Source organism: Oryctolagus cuniculus, chromosome 19 (assembly GCF_964237555.1).
Source record: "Oryctolagus cuniculus chromosome 19, mOryCun1.1, whole genome shotgun sequence".
Classification (NCBI taxonomy): domain Eukaryota; kingdom Metazoa; phylum Chordata; class Mammalia; order Lagomorpha; family Leporidae; genus Oryctolagus; species Oryctolagus cuniculus.
In genome coordinates, this window is record NC_091450.1 from 24,760,426 (window position 1) to 24,778,928 (window position 18,503).

Here is an 18,503-nt window from a genome sequence, read left to right on the forward strand (position 1 = left end):
ACAGAAAGTTAAGTCATCGCCTGCAATGCCAGAATCCCACACCAGAACACCAGTTCGAGTCTCAGCTGCTCCACTTCCAATCCAGCTCCCTGTTAATGTGACTGGGAAAACAGTGGAAGATGGCCCACGTACATGTCTGCTACCCACATGGGAGACCCAGATAGAGTTCCAGGCTCCAGGCTTTGGCCTGGACCAGTCTCAGCCACTGGAGCCATTTAGAACCAGCATACAGAACATCTCTCTTTCTCTGTCTCTCCTTCTCTCTCTTTGTAACTCTGCCTTTCAAATAAATAAATTGTTCATTTTTTTAAAGGTAGGGGCAGGTGGGCATTGTGGCATAGTGGGTAAGGCCTCCACCTGTGATGCCAGCATGCAAATGAATGTTGGTTCAAGTCCCGGCTACCCCACTTCCGATCCTGCTCCTTGCTAATGGCCTAGGAAAAGCAGCAGAAGATGGCCCAAGTCTTTGGGCCCCTGTCACCCATGTGAAAGATCTGGATGAAACTCCTTGTTTCTGGCTTCAGCTGGCCCAGCCTGGCCACTGTAGCCATTTAGGAAGTGAACCAGTAGATGGAAAATCTCTCTCTATCTCTCTATCTCTCCCTCCCTCTCTCTCTCTCTCTCTCTCTCTCTCTCTCTCTCTCTCTATATATATATATATATATATATATATCTCCCTCTTTCTCTGAAACTCTTACTTTCAAAATAAATAAATAAATAAATAAATAAATTTCTTTTTTTAAAAAAAAGTCCTCTTAGTACAAACTTTGAAATTCATCAACAGTTTTTACATAACAAATTTTCCATGAACTTTTTGAAGGGCCCTCCATAAAATGAGCTCCCCCAGGTTCGGATCTGAGCTCTGTCACTTCCTAACCATGACACCTTGAGCCAGTCAGTGGATCTCCGTGAGTTTCACTTTTCATCTGTTAAATGAAAATAAGTGCAGGGGGGCTGGCACTGTGGCACAGCAGGTTAAAGCCCTGGCCTGAAGCGCCGGCATCCCATATGGGTGCTGGTTTGCGACCCGGCTGCTCCTCTTTCGGATCCAGCTCTCTGTTATGGCCTGGGAAAGCAGTAGAAGATGGCCCAAGTCCTTGGGCCCCTGCACACGCGTGGGAGACCTGGAGGAAGCTCCTGGCTCCTGGCTCCGGATTGGTGCAGCTCCAGCCATTGCAGCCAATTGGGGAGTGAACCAGTGGATGGAAGACCTCTCTCTCTGTCTCGACCTCTCTCTCTGTCTCGACCTCTCTCTGTAACTCTGTCTTTCACATAAATAAATAAAAATCTTTAAAAAAAAATAGAAAAAAAAGAAAAGAAGTGTAGGAATGCTCTCACAGGGTGGCGGGAAGCATGCAATGGAAAGCAGTGGGTGAAAATGACAGCTGACAGAGCACGCGGAGGGCACACACAGACAAGCAACACGACTCCAGCCTCGTGCCCAAGCTCAGCTTCAAGCGCCACCAGAAGCCAGGCATCAGAAACAGCGTGAGCCGCCACTGCTGCTGGTAGCGGCAGAGGCCCTGGGGCAGCACCACTCCTCTGGTCTTGCAGTCCTCACAGGGTCCTAACCCCCAGCTGCCACTCTGCAGCTTTAAGATCTGCCCTAAAATACACTGGCTGGGAAATGAGAATGAAACCTGCATCAAGGCCCTCCTTAGGGGCCATCCTTCAGGATGGAGCCCTCAGGGGGCCTTGGAAATGGGAGACGGAAGAACTACACCCACACACACTCTCCCCCTCTTCCCTGCCTCCCGGGGAGAACCATTAGCTTCAGTATTCCCAGACACAAAGCAGGAGTCTGTGCTTGGAAAGGGGGGAAAAATGACTGCTCCCTTTACAGCCACGTGAGTGCCCTCTTCTTACCTGCTTCACCGCATCCAGCAGCCGCTCCAGGAGAAACTGTCTTTTGTCATTGTTCTGTGATGCTAAAATGCAATGAGACTGAATTAGTTCCGTCTGATGTTAGCTTTCTGGTAAGACTATTTTCCAGACGTTATAGTGCGTGGCTGGTCCCAGTCAGGATCACTTCTTTGATACTGATCCCCAGAAAGTCAACAGCAAGAGTAGGTATTAGTAATGCACATCACAACAAAGGGTGACCATCTGCCGGTTGCTGCATCACAGGGAAACAGCTAAAGAAACTCTGAAGAATGTGTCCAGACAGCCCAGGGGTTTCTCAGCCTTAACACTGTAGGATGGTTAGCAGATTCCTGGTCCCAATCCACCAGATGCCACTAGCACACACATAGCCAAGATGTAACAAAAATGTCTCCAGGGGCCGGCGCTGTGGCGAAGTAGGTTAATCCTCTGCCTGGGGCGCCGGCATCCCATATGGGTGCCAGTTCTAGTCCTAGCTGCTCCTCTTCCAATCCAGCTTTCTGCTGTGGCCTGGGAAAGCAGTAGAAAATGGCCCAAGAGCCTGAGCCCCTGCACCCACGTGGGAGGCTGGAAAAAAACACCTGGCTCCTGGCTTTGGATCAGCGCAGCTCTGGCCATTGCAGCCATTTGGGGAGTGAGCCAACGGAAGGAAGACCTTTCTCTCTGTCTCTCCCTCTCGCTGTCACTCTACCTCTCAAATAAATAAATAAAATCTTAAAAAAAAAAATGTCTCCAGATACCACCAAATATCCCCTAGGGAGAAAAATGGTCCAGAGGTGCCCACCAAGTTTTCTAGTCTGGCACACACCACTTGCTACATGAGCTCACCAACAACTCCAATATACCTTTCCCTGGCCACCTTCATCACCACACACTGAAAAACCTACTCACCCCGTTCTCTGCCTTAGCTGACCTTTAGAAGTCTTAAGGGGCCGGCGCCGCGGCTCACTAGGCTAATCCTCCACCTTGTGGTGCCGGACACCGGGTTCTAGTCCTGGTCGGGGCGCCGGATTCTGTCCCGGTTGCCTCTCTTCCAGGCCAGCTCTCTGCTGTGGCCCGGGAGTGCAGTGGAGGATGGCCCAAGTGCTTGGGCCCTGCACCCCATGGGAGACCAGGAGAAGTACCTGGCTCCTGCCATCAGATCAGCGCGGTGTGCCGGCCGCAGCACACCGGCCGCAGCGGCCATTGGAGGGTGAACCAACGGCAAAGGAAGACCTTTCTCTCTGTCTCTCTTTCTCACTGTCCGCTCTGCCTGTCCAAAATAAATAAATTAATTAATTAATTAAAAAAAAAAAAAAAAGAAGTCTTAAGAAGACCAAGGAGGGGACCAGGGCTGTGGCGCAGCAGGTTAAAGCCCCTGCCTGCAGCAATGGCATCCCAAACAGGCGCCAGTTCAAGTCTCGGCTGCTCCACTTCCTATCCAGCTCTCAGCTAAAGCACCTGGGAAAGCAGCAGAGGATGCCTCAAAGTCCTTGGGCCCCTGCACCCATGAGGGAAGACTCAGAAGGAGCTCCTGGCTTTGGATCAGCTCTGCTCCAGCCATTGTGGCTATTTGGGGAGTAAACCACTGGATGGAAGACCTCTCTCTCTCTCTCTCTCTCTCTCTCTCCCTCTCCCTCTCTCTGTAACTCTGTCTTTCAAATAAATCTTTTAAAAAAGAAGAAGAAGAAGGCCAAGGAGAAGTAAGCAGAAGTACACTGGGAGGCATCTGGGAAAGTTTTGCCTCTTTGATAAAAACAGAAGACATGAAGGGGGACCATCCCTTCCTCCATCCTTTGTACCATAGTCATAGTGCGGTGGGTTCGGCCAGAGCAGCATCCTGCCACGGTGAAGCTGTGTGCCTGAGGAAAAGGCCAAGACAGGCACAGGGAGGGCAGTCCTGAAATCACAGTCACTAAACCAATACTAGAAACAGACTAACTGCCACAAAACAAACCACCCATTGCACAAACCACTGTGGGCTGTCACCTGCAGCCAGAAGCATTCCTAACTGACACAGGACATGCAATGAACTGCGGCAAAGGCAAGTCGCAGCGCCAGGCGCACACTCGGCAGAGCTATGACTGGGGCTCCAAAAGAGGCCCAGAGACTCCAGCAAACAGACGTGGCTGTGGATGGTGACACACCAGGCACGGGGCACAGTCATTTCAAAGACACTCACATTCAAAAGGTACAAGAGTAGAAGCTCAGGGTGGACAAAGTGGCGCAACAGGTTAAGCTACCACTTGGAACATCTGCATCCCAAATCACAGTGCCAGTTTAAGTCCTACCTCTGCTTCTTTAAAAAAAAGAAAAAAGATGGCTGGTGCCACAGCTTACTTGGCTAATCATCCGCCTGCGGCGCCGGCACACCAGGTTCTAATCCCAGTTGGGGCGCCGGATTCTGTCCCAGTTGCCCCTCTTCCAGGCCAGCTCTCTGCTGTGGCCCGGAGTGCAGTGGAGGATGGCCCAAGTGCTTGGGCCCTGCACCTGCATGGGAGACCAGGAGGAAGCACCTGGCTCCTGGCTTCGGATCAGCGCAGCACACCGGCCATAGCGGCCATTTGAGGGTAAACCAACGGAAGGAAGACCTTTCTCTCTCTCTCTCTCACTGTCTAACTCTTCCTGTCAAAAAAAAAAAAAGATTTATTAGTTATTATTTATTTGAAAAGCAGAGTTAGAGAGAGAGAGAGACAGAGAGACAGAGATCTTCCGTCTGCTGGTTCACTCCCCAAATGACAGCAATGGGCAGTGCTGGGCCAGGCAGAAGCCAGGAGTCAGAAACTCCATTCAGTCTCTCCTGTGGGTATAGGGGCCCAAGTATTCAGGCTGTCCTCCGCAGCTTTCCCAGGTGCATTAGCAGGGAGCTGTATCAGAAGCAAAGCTCCTGGGACATGAACCAGCGCTTATATGGGATGCTGGCACTGTAGGTGGCAGTCCAACCCCCTGGGCCACAACACAGCCCCTACCACCTCCACTTCTGATCCAGCTTCCTACCAATGTGTCCTAGGGGGCAGCAGATAATGACTCAAGTGCTGGGCCCCTGTCATCCACGTAGGAGATCAACATAAAGTTCCAGGCTCCTAACGTCAGCCTGGCCCAGCCCTGGCTGTGGCAGACATTTGGGGAGCAAACAAGCAGCTGGGAGACCTGACCGCTCCCTCCCTCTTCCTCTGCCTCTTCCTCTCCCTTTCCCCTCAGCAGCTCCGTGCGAGCGGCACCAGGGAGGGGCCACAGGCATTCACTGTCGGGGAGATGAGTTCTGAGTCCTGCATGTCCTCCACAGCACGCCTGAGCCAGGGGACTGACAACCGCCCCTGCGTGTCGGGCATCACCTGCACGCCAGGTGCTAGGCTGAGCCTTAACCTCCTCACCCACTCCACAGGCCAACAACACCCCACGCCAGGTGTTGGGAAACTCAACTCGCAGTCATCGAGAATTCTGAGCTCTGATCCACACATTACTTAACTTGTACTGCGTGCCAGGCAGTGTTCTGAGTGCTGGGGACACGGGGGTTAAGTGGCATAAAAGAGCCGACTCCTCATGGAGCTAAAATTCTAACAGGAAGAAACAAGTAATTTGTAAGAAAGCTAACAAATGAGATGATGTTAGAGGGTCACACTAGGAAGAAAAACAAAATAGCGGATGCGGGCGGGCGGGGGGCAAGAGGTCTGCCCTAACCAGGCCAGCCACCAGGGCCTCTGCATGGGGGACATCTGAGCAGCGATGCAAGACAGGGAAGGCCAGCCTCCCAGCAGAGCAGGCAGCTGGAGACAGGCCCAGAGGCCTCAAGCTTGGCTTCTGGTTTTTAGTGACTGGAAAGAGGTCTGCTGTCACTTTTGTAGAAAGCAACAAGAGAGAAGGGCCAGCTCTGTGGTGCAGCAGGTTAACGCCCTGGCCTGAAGCACTAGCATCCCACATGGGCGCCGGTTCTAGTCCTGGCTGCTCCTCTTCTGATCCAGCTCTCTGTTATGGCCTGGGAAAGCAGGAGAAGATGGCCCAAGACCTTGGGCCCCTGCACTCATGTGGGAGACCTCGAAGAAGCTCCTGGCTCCTGGCTTCGGATCAGCACAGCTCTGGCCATTGCAGCCAATTGGAGAGTGAACCGTTGGATGGAAGACCTCTCTCTCTCTCTGCCTCTCCTCTCTCTGTATAACTCTGACTTTCAAATACATAAATAAATCTTAAAAAAAAAAAAAAAAGAAAGAAAGAAAGAAAGCATGCAAGCAACAAGAGGGGAAAGATAAGACAGGCAGATGTGGGCCAGTCACACAGGGTCTTGTGGGCCACGATAAAAGAGTTAGCTCTGTCCTAATCTGTGTTTGCTGTGTTTTCTAGTTTATTTATTTTGAAAGAGCTATAGACAGACAGACAGACAGAGATCTCTTCTTTCAGCTGGTTCACCCCCCAGGTGGTGGCAACAGCCAGCACTGGGCCAGGCCAGAGCCAGGAGCCCAGAGCTTTTATCTAGGTCTCCCAAATGGGTGTCAGGGGCCCAACTTCTTGGGCTACCTTCTTTTGCCTTCCTAGGTGCACTAGCAGGAAGCTGGATGGGAACCGGAGCAGCCAGGACATGAACCGGAGCCCATGTGCAATCGGCACATGGTGGTGGCTTGACCCATTAGGCCTAATTTGAACTTGTCCTGACATGAGACCATGTCCCTAGAGAGCCCATTAATGTTATGGCCACCATATCAAGCCTCCTGCCCTACTCCAGGCCTGGCAGTAACACCAGCGCACAGATACTTCAGGACACGCAGCAGAACAACTGGCTCCACAAACACTGCCCTTATTGGTGTTTTGTTTTGTTTTGTTTTGTTTTAGAGAGATTTTTTTACTTATTTGAAAGGCAGAGTTACAAAGAGGCAGACGCAGAGAGGGGGAGAGAGAGAGAGAGAGAGGTCTTCCATCCGCTGCTTCACTCCCCAGATGACTGCAACACCCAGAGCTGGGCCAATCTGAAGCCAGGAGCCAGGAGCTTCCTCCAGGTCTCCCACGTGGGTGCAGGGGCCCAAGGACTTGGGCCATCTTCTACTGCTTTCCCAGGTCACAGCAGAGAGCTGGATCGGAAGTAGATCAGCTGGGACTCGAACCGGCGCCCATATGGGATGCCAGCACTGCAGTATGGGGCTCTAACCCGCTGTGTCACCGTGCCAGCCCCACCGTTATTGCTTTTTTCTGGAAGTGGTCTCTATCACAGATAGGATACACACCGTTCCCACCAGACCTGAGGCCATCCTGAATTGTTCTCCAGGAAGGTTACAGACCCCACCTGCCCACGGCTGCCAGCACCTCTCCTGACACCTGTGTCCGTCCATGACCCCTGCTCTTTGCTTAGCAGCAGGTTTTGCCTCTGCTCTTCCCTCTCTGACATCAGAACGGAGAAGGCAGGCTTGCTGTCTTCCTTTATCCAAGTACGAAACCCACCGGCTCCACTTGTCCTTGGGCAGTGCCAGCCAGAAGCCTGACAAGGTTTCCCCTTCTGGAAATGCCTTTGCTATTTTTTTTTTTTTTTTGACATCATAAAGGGAATTCATATTAAAAAAAAAAAAAAGGCAACAACAAAATCAGGAGGAAATGTACAAAGAACATTAAAATCTCCACCGTCTCACCACTGATAATTTTTTAATGCAGTGCTTCTCAAACTCTCATGCGATGCAGATTTCCTGGGAATCTCCTAAAAGGTAGGTTCTGACTCAAAAGATCAAGGGTGGGGTCTGCGGGTCTGTACCCACAAGTTCCCAGATGCTGCTGGGGCTCCGGGCTCCTGACCACACTTGGACAGCAATGAGTTAGCACCCGCCCCGCCTGATGCATACAGCGTTCCTTCATATTTTCTGTAGGACTTTGCTCTACAGTTTGTTCTACAAGAAATGTCGGCAGCCTCCTCTCCTTTACTTCGTGATGGGGAAAGAGCCTGGGCTCGATATGAAAACAGCCCGAGGTTTGGCAGGTCTCAGCCCAGGAGCTCACCCTCCCTCGCTGCACTCTCCCGGCAGCTGACAAGCAACCTCGAGAGACGATCTTGACCACAGAAAGAGCACCCGTGGCCACCTGAGCCCTGAACAGCGCTTAAGAGATAGGACACAGGGAGCACAGGTGGCCTCAGGACCACTTGTCAAATGCAGGAGACACCCAGAGAGGCCCCCGGCACTGAGGAGTTGGGGGAGAAGCACCGAGTGGGAAGTCAAAAGGCCTGAGTTCTCACCCAAGCCCAGCCCCCTGCTGGCCACGTGACAGGAACAATTACTTCCCTTCTGGGGCATTGGTTTCTACAAGAGATCATGCCCTCTTCAGTCTGCAGTCCGCAAACGTGAGGACTCTGTGGCAAGCCAATCAGTGTTCTCTTCTCTCCCCAATGAGGCCGAGAGAAAGCAGCACCCACACCAGGAAGCAGAAGAGTCCTCCAGCTTCAAGCATGTGGCCACCCGACAGAAGCAAGGGGCAGCCGCCTGGTTACTAAGCCCCAACTGCAGGCTAAGTCATTAGGTGACTGATTTACTTCAATCCCTACAAAGAAGCAAAAGTTCCATCCAACAGAGAGGACTGAGGCTCAATAACGAAAAGGCCTTTCCTAAGGATAGATCCGTAGAAGTGGTCGATTCTGAGTCCACTGGCTCCTGGCTCGGCCAAAGTTAAACCCTGCCCACCCTCAACCTCTGCAGCAAATCTGCCCTCACAGCCCTCTGCATGTTCAGGAGCCACTTCTTGGGGACAATCAAGTAACCAAAGCCCAGCCTTCCAGCTTCCTCCTTTCTCCAGGAGAGGCCCAAGCCCACAGCAGAAACCAGGATTCTTTTTCATTTCTTGTGTTTCACCATCAGAATGAAACTAGAAAATGTAAAGGTGCCCACGGGATCCCTCCAGGGATCCCCAAACCTGTCTGAGAAACCCAGTCATCCCCTAACTGTAACTCAGGAATCACCAGTGCAGGTGGAAAAAAACAAAAATCCACCCTCTGGGTCAGGTGCATCCCCTTGATCGTTAATGTTTAGCAATCTCAAGATCTAATGTTTAATTTCATGTTTAAGATCCCTGAGACCTACGTTAACTTTTATCACAAAACTCTAGGTTTCTGCCAGGATGCCCCACTCGAGTTATATAGTAACATACTAGAGAGAAAAGAGAGAAGTTAGGGATCTGAGGGAGGTGGTTCAAATCCCCCACCAGCCGTAGGATCGGGAAGAAATTCCTTAACCTCTCTGCCTAGGCTCCTCATCAGACAGCCGCCTTCCGAGAGCCCTGGAATGACCGTGTGGTTGCACATGATGCACCTAGACCAGTGTCTAGTATACTCTAAGCACTCTAATACGTATTAGCTACCATCACTATTTTGTTGGCATCCTAGACATCTGGCCCCTAAAAGTCCCCTCAACTAGGTGCCTTCTCTCCAAAGCTCAGGTAAAGCCACCCAACCTGAGCCCTCAAGTCGCTGCCATGCGGGTGAAAAGGTGAGAGAGTCCCTGGCATGTGCGGAGGGGGCCAAGTGAGACGCAGACAGGCACTCCATATCTTCCTTCCGTTACCCGGGGTCCAGGAAAACACGGGTCCTGGACAGAGCTGTGACACATCAGGTTAAGCTAAGCTGCCGCTGGGGACCCTCACATCCCCACCCCCTATCAGAGGACCACTTAGAGTCCCGGATGCTCGTTTCCTGAGCCAGCTTCCTGCTGATGCATCCTGGGACGCAGCAGATGGTCCAAGTACTTCAGTCTCTGCTACCCACGTGAGAAACCTGGATGGATTTCTGGGCTCCTGGCTTTTGTCTGGCCCAGCCCTGGCTATTGTGGGCATTTAGAGAGTGAACCAGTAGACAGAAGATCTGTCTCTGTCTCTCTATGTCTATCTCTCTTTGTCACTCTGTCAAGTAGAAGAAAGTGGTAAAAATAAATAAATAAATAAATAAAATTTAAATTTTAAAAATATGGGGCTCATTCCACAGAGGGCCCCAGCCACATGTTTCAACAGTGCGATCTCACTGCTTCTCCATGCAGCGGCAGAGGCAAAGGCAAAGGCCAGCCAGGCATTTCTCTGATCTAAGGCTGACTGTGAAAGCCTTGCAATGCACTAAACAGGTATGAGAAAGAAAAAAAAAGAAAGCTCTGGTGCCTGGGTGCCTACTGTATGCCAGGAAGTCAGCGGACGGTCACAGTGCAGAGACTGAGCCCCCGGGCTCCCTGACTGTTAGGCACGTGTTCTTCCCCACCACAGCACCCTGCCATCCTGCAAAAACAAGAACTTGAGCTGTGCTTTCAAACATGGGAAGGACCATGGAGGTAAATTTTCAGAGACAGAACACACAGGAGTGACTGCCTGGGGTGTGCGTAGATAAGGTGCATCCGGGGCTTCCTCTGGGACAAGACAGAGGTGGTGACTACACAGCAGGGCCCGCGCACTGCCTGTCACTGAACTGCTCATTTTCAATCAATGGTTAATTCTAGGTCACGTGACGGTCCCCTCATTGCAAGAAAGATTACGACAGGTAGGCTCTGGCCAAGGGAACATTTCCAGACAAAGGAGCAGGTGCAGTAGGATTCCCCCAAGGGAAGGAAGAGACAGCTCCAGAAGGCACCCAGGCGCACATGGAATAACAGGAAAACCATCCCTAATCACCTCCAGATTTTTCATTAGACTGAGAGAAGCGTGCCTGTGTGATCCTAGGAGGTCCTAATAGAAGATGGCACACACACTCGGGTAAGGGGGGTCCAAAGAGGTTTACTCATAAGGAGCCCCTCCCTGGAGTGGGTGTAGACAAGCAATTCTCAGATCACACACACACACACACACACACACCCCGGGGACACTGAGCAATAGCCACGGAAGTTTCTGGTTATCATAAGTGGGAGGCTGGCTACCAGTATCTACAGGTAGAGAGGCTGGACACACTACTAGACCATCCCGCAGTACACAGGGTGCCACCTAAACAGAACCAAAAACTGCCTCAGTCAAAATGTCAGCCGTACTGCAGGCACGAAGTAGGTCTGACTGTCCCATTTCACAGATGATGAAACTGAGGCTCTGAGAAGCCAAACAGCTGAACCTCCACTTGCGCTCTGAATCCCAGCGCCTCTCAGATGCTCAAGAACTGGCTCCAGCAATTGTCCCTCTTTCTCCCACATCATCTTTTCCTTCTTGTCTCTACAATCCCAGCAGCTGTATGGACGTCATATGTGCCACAAATTTAATAAACACCATGCCTTGCTCCCACATGCCCCTCCAGTCAGACCCCGTAGCTCTGCAGTCCCGGCCAGCACGGCTCTTTCTTCACAAGACCTACCAGGCCCTGCGGGAGCCACCCCTACCCCACTGCTGTTCCGGCTCTGGGCCTTTTGCTCTGCTCTCCTTCACCCTGCACTGAATTATCCACACAGTGGCCAGCACATGTAGAAGCACAGATGAATATACGGTAAGGGACTTATTGCTGTTACAGGATACACAGTGCTATTATGCGGTTCATTCAACGTGCCTGCAAGACTTGTCTACCAAGCTGCAGGGGCCTGTCACAGACAGACGGCTTGTGCTTCTGATTTCCACTGTACACACCAGCACCTGTAGCATACCCTAGAAACAGCAAGGTTTGCAGACAGCCAGAGAGTCAGAATTGGAGGCGGGAACTCCACAACCTGGCCACTGCAGTGGGAAAGCAGCCACGGACAATGCATTAAACCACAGGCCTGGGGCTGGATTTAACGGACCATTGCCCTAGCAGCAGCGGAGGCAGAGGGGGGTTAAAAATTAAAACAGTACTGTCTGTGTTTCCAGACACTACAGCCACCCCGCAGTTAGAGAGCTGCAAGTCCAAGTTCCCAGCAGGCTGCAGACTAGGCCCACTTCCTAACCACGGTCCCATGTTCCCTCAGCCCCTAACCACAATCCCACACACAGCCTTGCAGAGGACAGGTGCGTCACTTGTCACTGGTACACGTGCAGCCACAGGGGCTGCCTGGCGTTACTGGCTCAGTGACGAGTCTCGTGTTGTTGCTGCTGCTCATTCATTTGTACCCCACTGATGAAAATTCACGACATCCCAAAATCAGAAACGGGAAGAAAGCAGACGTGAAGGAGGAGGGCTGCCCAACATTTGCCAGGGACACAAACAAGACTGGACCCTCCGGGGCCTACCGGGTCCGGGGAGAATGGAAATGAGATCGGTGGGCAGGGAAGCAGAAAACAAGGTCAGGTGGAGGTTGTGGGCTGGGCAGGTGCCCTGCAGGGAAGGCAGCTAATCGGCTCCTGCCGCGGGAACCTCACATAGCACTAGCAACTGCCCCATCGGCTAGTTTTACAAAAGAGGCTAAAAACCCACACTGGTGCCTACTTATACTCTGTCTAGGGCAGCTTTCCGGCCAGCTCTGCATGCAAGCACCACACATGTGGGGGCCAGGTCAGCCGCCAATTTGCTATCCTGAGGTACACATTTGACCTTCACATGTACCTTCAAGGTGGACGCTCCCAGCCCACTTATAGCAGATGAAGAAACTGGGGCGCAGAGACATTGATCTGTTTGCCCAAGGAACAGCTGACAAACCCAACACTCTGCTCCACAGCTTATCCTTCCAAACTCAACAGCACCAAGCTAACCCACCCCACCGGATGGCTCAACTTTTTTTTTTTTTTTAAGATTATTTTATTTAAAAGTCAAAGTTAGACACAGAGAGAAGGAGAGGCAGAGAGAGAGAGGTCTTCCATCCACCGGTTCACTCCCTGATTGGCTGCAACAGCCAGAGCTGCACTGATCAGAAGCCAGGAGCCAGGAGCTTCCTCCAGGTCTTCCCACGCGGGTGCAGGGGCCCAAGGACTTGGGCCATCTTCTACTGCTTTCCTAGGCCATATCAGAGAGCTGGATCGGAAGTGGAGCAGCAGGGACTTGAACAGGTGTTCATATGGGATGCTGGCTGGTTTTACCTGCTACACCACAGCACCGGTCCCAATGGCTCAACTTGCATACAGAGAGTGGGCTCCCTCTGCAAAGTGCCATCAAAGAAAACCAACCTGCAGATGAATGGCTCAACTATTACCTCCTTACTACCGAGAGTCCCGCAGGCGCACGCAGGGCTAGGATGTTGGGAAGCATAAGCCAGAAGGTGATGGGCTGCAGCCTGCCTTGCTGAGCTGGCATTCCTGAGCGCCACTCACAAGAGCAGGGCAACGATTCAATCAAGCCTCCTGTGGGACACACTTCTGTGGGCCTCCAAGTGGCGCTTTAAGCAGACTGAGCACAATGAGGCAGTGGGTTGACTGCTCATTCTTCCCCAAATCCAGGGCACTGCCTCCCCGCACTGCAGGGCCAAGTGATACAGCGGGGCCACGAGGAGGGGACAGAACGTCCAGCACTATACAGTGGGAAGCGGCGTGCTCTGCTGGAGGCAGACGGGCTCTGTGATGTCTAAGATCAGAGACCAAGGCAACAGCAGATGCACAAAGAAGCAAAGAATGGGGACGACAACTGGCTGCAGAGCAGGGGTCAGCAACATTTTCTGTAAAGAGCAAAACAGTTAAGTATCTTGGGCACTGCAGGCCATTCAGTTTCCCTCACAGTTACGCAGTTCTGCCACTGTGCTGTGAAAGCAGCCACAGACAATAGTAAATGAATGAGTGTGGCTTTGTTCCAATAAAACTTTATTTACAAAACAAGTGGCTAATTCCTGCTATAGAGAAAAAAAAAAAACTAAAATGGCAGTGTGCAAATATCTTGAAGAGAAAGGGTATCTTCCACCATGATTAGAGATGCAAATTATATACTAAAAAGCATCACCTGTCACCACTACTTCACTACTAAAGTAACCAAGAAACATTTAGCATTAAGTACTCCAGGGCTGATAAAGCTGTATCAGGTATTTTCACTGGTAGCAATTTACAGGTATGGTAAGTTTTGAAAAGCAAAAGCCAAGGACACATGGAGGAAATGACAAGATAAGGAAGCAATAGCTATTTCACCGATTCCTCTACCCTCCAGGCACTGAGTAAGGTACTACACACTCATTATCTGCTTAGATTTCTGTTCCATCCGATAAGCGGTCCAGCTACCCTCAGACGGAGTTTAAATCCAGGGATGTCTGCATCAGAAGCTTCCTCTACTGCAACCCACAGCCGCCTTGAACATGCCTTGAACACGCATGGTGAGCACCATGTGTGTCCTGGAATAGCAGTCAGGCATTAAGCCAGTCCCTAAGGCAAATCCAGCTGCTGCCTGTCTTTCTAAATAAAGTTTTATTGGAACTCATCCACCTCCCTTCATTTACCTATTGCCTGTGGCTGCTTTCCCACTACAACAACAAAGATGAGGCTCTGGAGCAGAGGCCAGATGGCCCACAAAGCAGAAAACAGTTACTATGTAGCCCTTCACACAAACCTTCATCAGGCTTGCCCTAGATCATCAGAACCGGAATTTACCCTTTTCCGCTACAATAGCAGGAAGGTTAAATAACTGCCTTACATCAGTTCGGCAGAATGTTAGGCTACTTTTTATCATCATTGTGAAGAGAAGGAATATGGATAAATACTATACCTTAAGTGGAAACAACCAAGTCAAAGGCAGGCTCATGCAACTGTGTAAAATGCAGACATATACTTTGAACAAAGACAGAAGTAGAATTCCTAAAAATCTAAATATTTAATGTGCTACAAGATGTATTTATAGGCATATTCCAAGTTTTCACAATAGTCTTTAATGTCATTTTGGCTTTTTGATTTTTTTTTTCAAGTTGGGAGAGAAAACAGGCAGATGAGAGAAAAGAAAAATAGAATGGGAGCGGGAACTGTTCCCTCCCCAGAGGCAGGTGCTCTGGGGTGGGTAGAGGAAGCACTACCCCCAGGCCTCTGAGGGCTCCTGAACCAACAGCAAAGTCAGGACAAGGGACAGGGTCCTCACTCCCTGCTGGAAGCTTCCAGCTGCTCCCCCTCCACAGAAACCTGCTCCCTCACAGCTCCTCCGGCCTCAGCAGCCACCAGTTCTCACCTTTCCAGGGAGTCCTCTGCCTCTGTTAGGCCTTGGCTCAGACCATTAGAGGATACGACAAACTCCATGTTGTTGAATCAGTCTGATCACCTGCCACATGCAATTGAAAAGAGACCTGGCTAACATATCTACCATTACTCCAGCAAAACTGTCTCGGCTATGTCCACTCAATCTGATCCAAGACACCAAAGGGAATGTTAGGTGTAAGACAGAAATGAGCCCATGCGTGTAAGAGGCGCCTAAGGAAGACAAAGCACCTGCAGAAAGAAATGTAGCAGCGTCTAGCAGTCTTGGAAATACACCTGGGAAGCAGCCTAGTACTAGACACTCCCAAGTCCTGCCCATACCTCGGTAACTGTATAGGTGGTCCCAGCCTTCCCTGCAAAGGAACGCATCCCTAGGAGAATCCTCTCTGCCCAGCGCCAAGTGGACCACCCAATATGGTAACACTGGTCAATAAGACCTTGGGCGGAATATTACCTATTTCACACCCAGCAAACACCCTGTCCAAGAGAAGAGGGTGAGGGGAAGGAGAAATGGTCAGAAGACCCGGACCCCATTCCCTCAGGTGCCCCAGGCTGCAGACACACTGCACTCTTAGTCCCTTCCCGAGACGCCCACCAGGCCTCTCAAGTGCACAGCTCTCAGCTCCCAGCCCTCCACTGAGACGGCTGCCTGCCCACTCAGGTTTATTCTCTCCGTCGAGCTATGTACCCTCACTTACTATGTAACCTTGCTTACCCCAGCCTGAATGACTGGGCATGCAACCGGGTGTCAACTAACAGAAGCAGACAATTTGCACTCATGAAATGCAAAGCTGGGAAGCTGATGCTTCAGGGCTGGACTGCTGGCTTCCCACTGAACCATGTCCAAAGGCACAGATTGGCTTGTTCCTTACCTCAGGTTCTTTTCCAGAGCCAGAGAACCTGGTCTCACCACCTGTGGACCTCAAGGACCACATGAGGAGACAGAAAAGGATGCATGCCATCTATCTAGTGATAAGCCGTGGCACCTGACACCAGAGACCTGCAGCTCTTTTGTGATTTTGCCACGCCAGCACCTCTTCCTTATAACTCCTTCATAAGCCCACAAACACCCTCATCCCACAGAGCAGCAGTCTGCGATGCTCTCATCTTTCCTTCACCCCAAAACCCTGTCCTCCTTATTTTGATCAACACCAGAGACGGGGACCCAGCTTTTGGTAACTGACACTGATTCTGTATGCAGGGGGTCCCATCCATTCTGACAGATGCCTTGCTCCATTAAACCTTGCTACCTTGCTTCCCACTACTCTGTCTCAGGCCTGAATTTTTTCTTGCAGGAAGACAAGAACCTATATTCCAGTCATCTCCACTAACAGTAATCGCCCCTTGCTGAATGACAGAGGAGACGCCAAAACAGAGTCCAAAAAAGGTTTTCCAAATGATGAACCAGAAATTCTGGCCAGTCCCTGCTGCCTCTGCAGCCCTCATTCTTACTGGCAGCAAAAGAAATCAGTAAAAAATGAGCAGGCATTGTAGCCCAGCAATCGGGCTGTGGTTTGGGATGTGTACATCCATATAAAGAGCCTGGTTTGAGTACCAGCTCCTCCAGGCTTTGGATCCAGCTTCCTGACAAGGCACCTGGGAGGCAATGGATGACTGCCCAAGAACCTGGGTCCTGGCTACCCACAGGGGAGACCCACTGCAGTTCCTGGCTCCAGCCTGGCCAAGCCCTGGCTATTGTGGGCATTTGTGGAATAAATCAGCACATGGAAGTTCTCGATCTTGATTCCTCTCTCTCTCTCTCTCTCTCTCTCTCTCTCTCTCGTTCTCTCTCTGTCTCCTCCCCACATTCCACTTCTGTCACTGATACAAGATAAGGTACCTAGCTGAACTGGAGATCACAAACCACAAACCCTTGGCCCCATGTAATTCTATTCTATTTGTTCATCTGAACTCCCCCTTCCAGGGATGCCCTATTTTCATCAGGACCTGGGAATGTTTCATCATCATGTAAATACGTATATTTACTACATGTGGAATTTTATGGGGGTATCCACAGAACCTCATCAAAGGAGGTGCTGAGAAGTACTCAGAGACGAAGGCTAAAGGAGATACTGAGCTGCCCTCTGCCTCCCTTCCTACACTTGTTTCTCACTGTGGCCCACTCCACTCCTCAGCCACACCCACGCGTGTGCGTGTTTGCTTTCTCACCTTTTAAATAAACTCTCTGTGCACCATGTACATGTCTATGCTTAAATGCTTCTCTAAGCAGAAGGTGCAAGAACCTGGAATAATTAGACCCCACCTCTCCCATTTCAACTCTGCCTTTCAAATAAATCAATAAATCTAGAACTAGAAATAAATAAACCACTACAATCACTTTTGCGGGGGAAGCAATCAGGAATAATTAACACTTTGATGCTAAAGCTACTTTTGGAAAGTCACCCCAAAGACATAAAACTCCCTTGCAAAAAAATATTCACTGTATCATTACTTACAAGGGGAATTCAAAAAAGGAGATGGGGAGAAAGATAAGCTAAGTTGATGCAAATGCAGCCCATAGCTCAAACTGTGCTCCATGCCAAATGACAGAGGTGCAGCCCACAGAAGGCAGCAGCAGGACACCTGCAATGTCATCAGGTGACATTATCATTTAGGATGAAAGCAAAATACACATTTATATGATAATGATAAAGCTACTTTGGTTGGGGCCAGCACTGTGGCGTAGTAGATGGGGCATCCTATGTGGGCACCCATGCAAGTCCCACCTGTTCCATTTCCAATCTAGCTCTCAACTATGGCCTGGGAAGGCAACAGAAGATGCCCCAAGTACTTGGGCTTCTGCATCCTCATGGGAGACCCGGAAGAAGCTGCTGGCTCCTGGCTTTGGATCAGCACAGCTCTGGCTGTTGTGGCCAATTGGGGAGTGAACCAGCGGATGGAAGACCTCTCTCTCCCTCTTTTTCTCTCTCTCTGCCTCTCCTTCTCTCTTTGTGTAACTCTGACCTTCAAATAAATAAATAAATCTTTAAAAAAAATTACTTCAGTCTGTCTCAGTGTTCCTCAATCTTCAGCCATCCCAACCTTGAAGTGCTAGCAGCACAGATGTGACATGCATCTGTTTCTACAGGCCATGCGTCCGTGCTTTATACAGAAAAGGACATTTCTGTCTCCCCGAGAAGCAACTTCCGACCCCTTGGGGAGGTGTCACTGCCACGGAGAACACACAGCCTGTGTCAGGGGAAGGCAGCAGCAGCAGGAAGGTGCTTTATCTGCAGTACGTGCACAGTGGCAGAACTAACAGATGCTCCAAAAATCTTGACTTTCAGTTCCAAATTTTAAGAAGACTGAGAGAGCCATGCAACCAAGAAGCAGGAGCCAACCTCAGCAGGACGGAGCCCCTTGCAACTTGCTCACAGAGGAAGTGGTCACAGGTTTGCTGACGGTGGATTCTTAGTTTAAAATAAAAAATAAAGGATTTATTTATTTATTTATTACTAAGGCAGAGCAACAGAGAGACAGGGAAAGACAGATAGATATCATCCAGTCGCTGCAACAGCGAGGCCGGTGCCAGGAATTCTATCCAGGTCTCCCACATGGGTGGCAGGGACCCAAGGACTTGAGCCCACCCCCCTCACCCCACCCCACCCCACCCCACCCCGCCCGCTGCCTCTCAGGGTGCACATTAACAGGAAGCTGGG

At 50.7% G+C, this 18,503-nt stretch overlaps 1 protein-coding gene across 2 annotated transcripts in view; it reads right to left on the reverse strand.

Moving 5' to 3' along the window:
- Positions 1 to 18,503, reverse strand: part of SNX29 (sorting nexin 29) — a 478,886-nt gene that overhangs the window by 452,571 nt on the left and 7,812 nt on the right. For both annotated transcript variants that reach the window (XM_051847819.2, XM_008257737.4), the window contains exon 2: positions 1,867 to 1,928. In XM_051847819.2, coding sequence (XP_051703779.1) covers positions 1,867 to 1,928 — 62 coding nt within the window. The remainder of the gene's footprint in view (positions 1 to 1,866; positions 1,929 to 18,503) is intronic.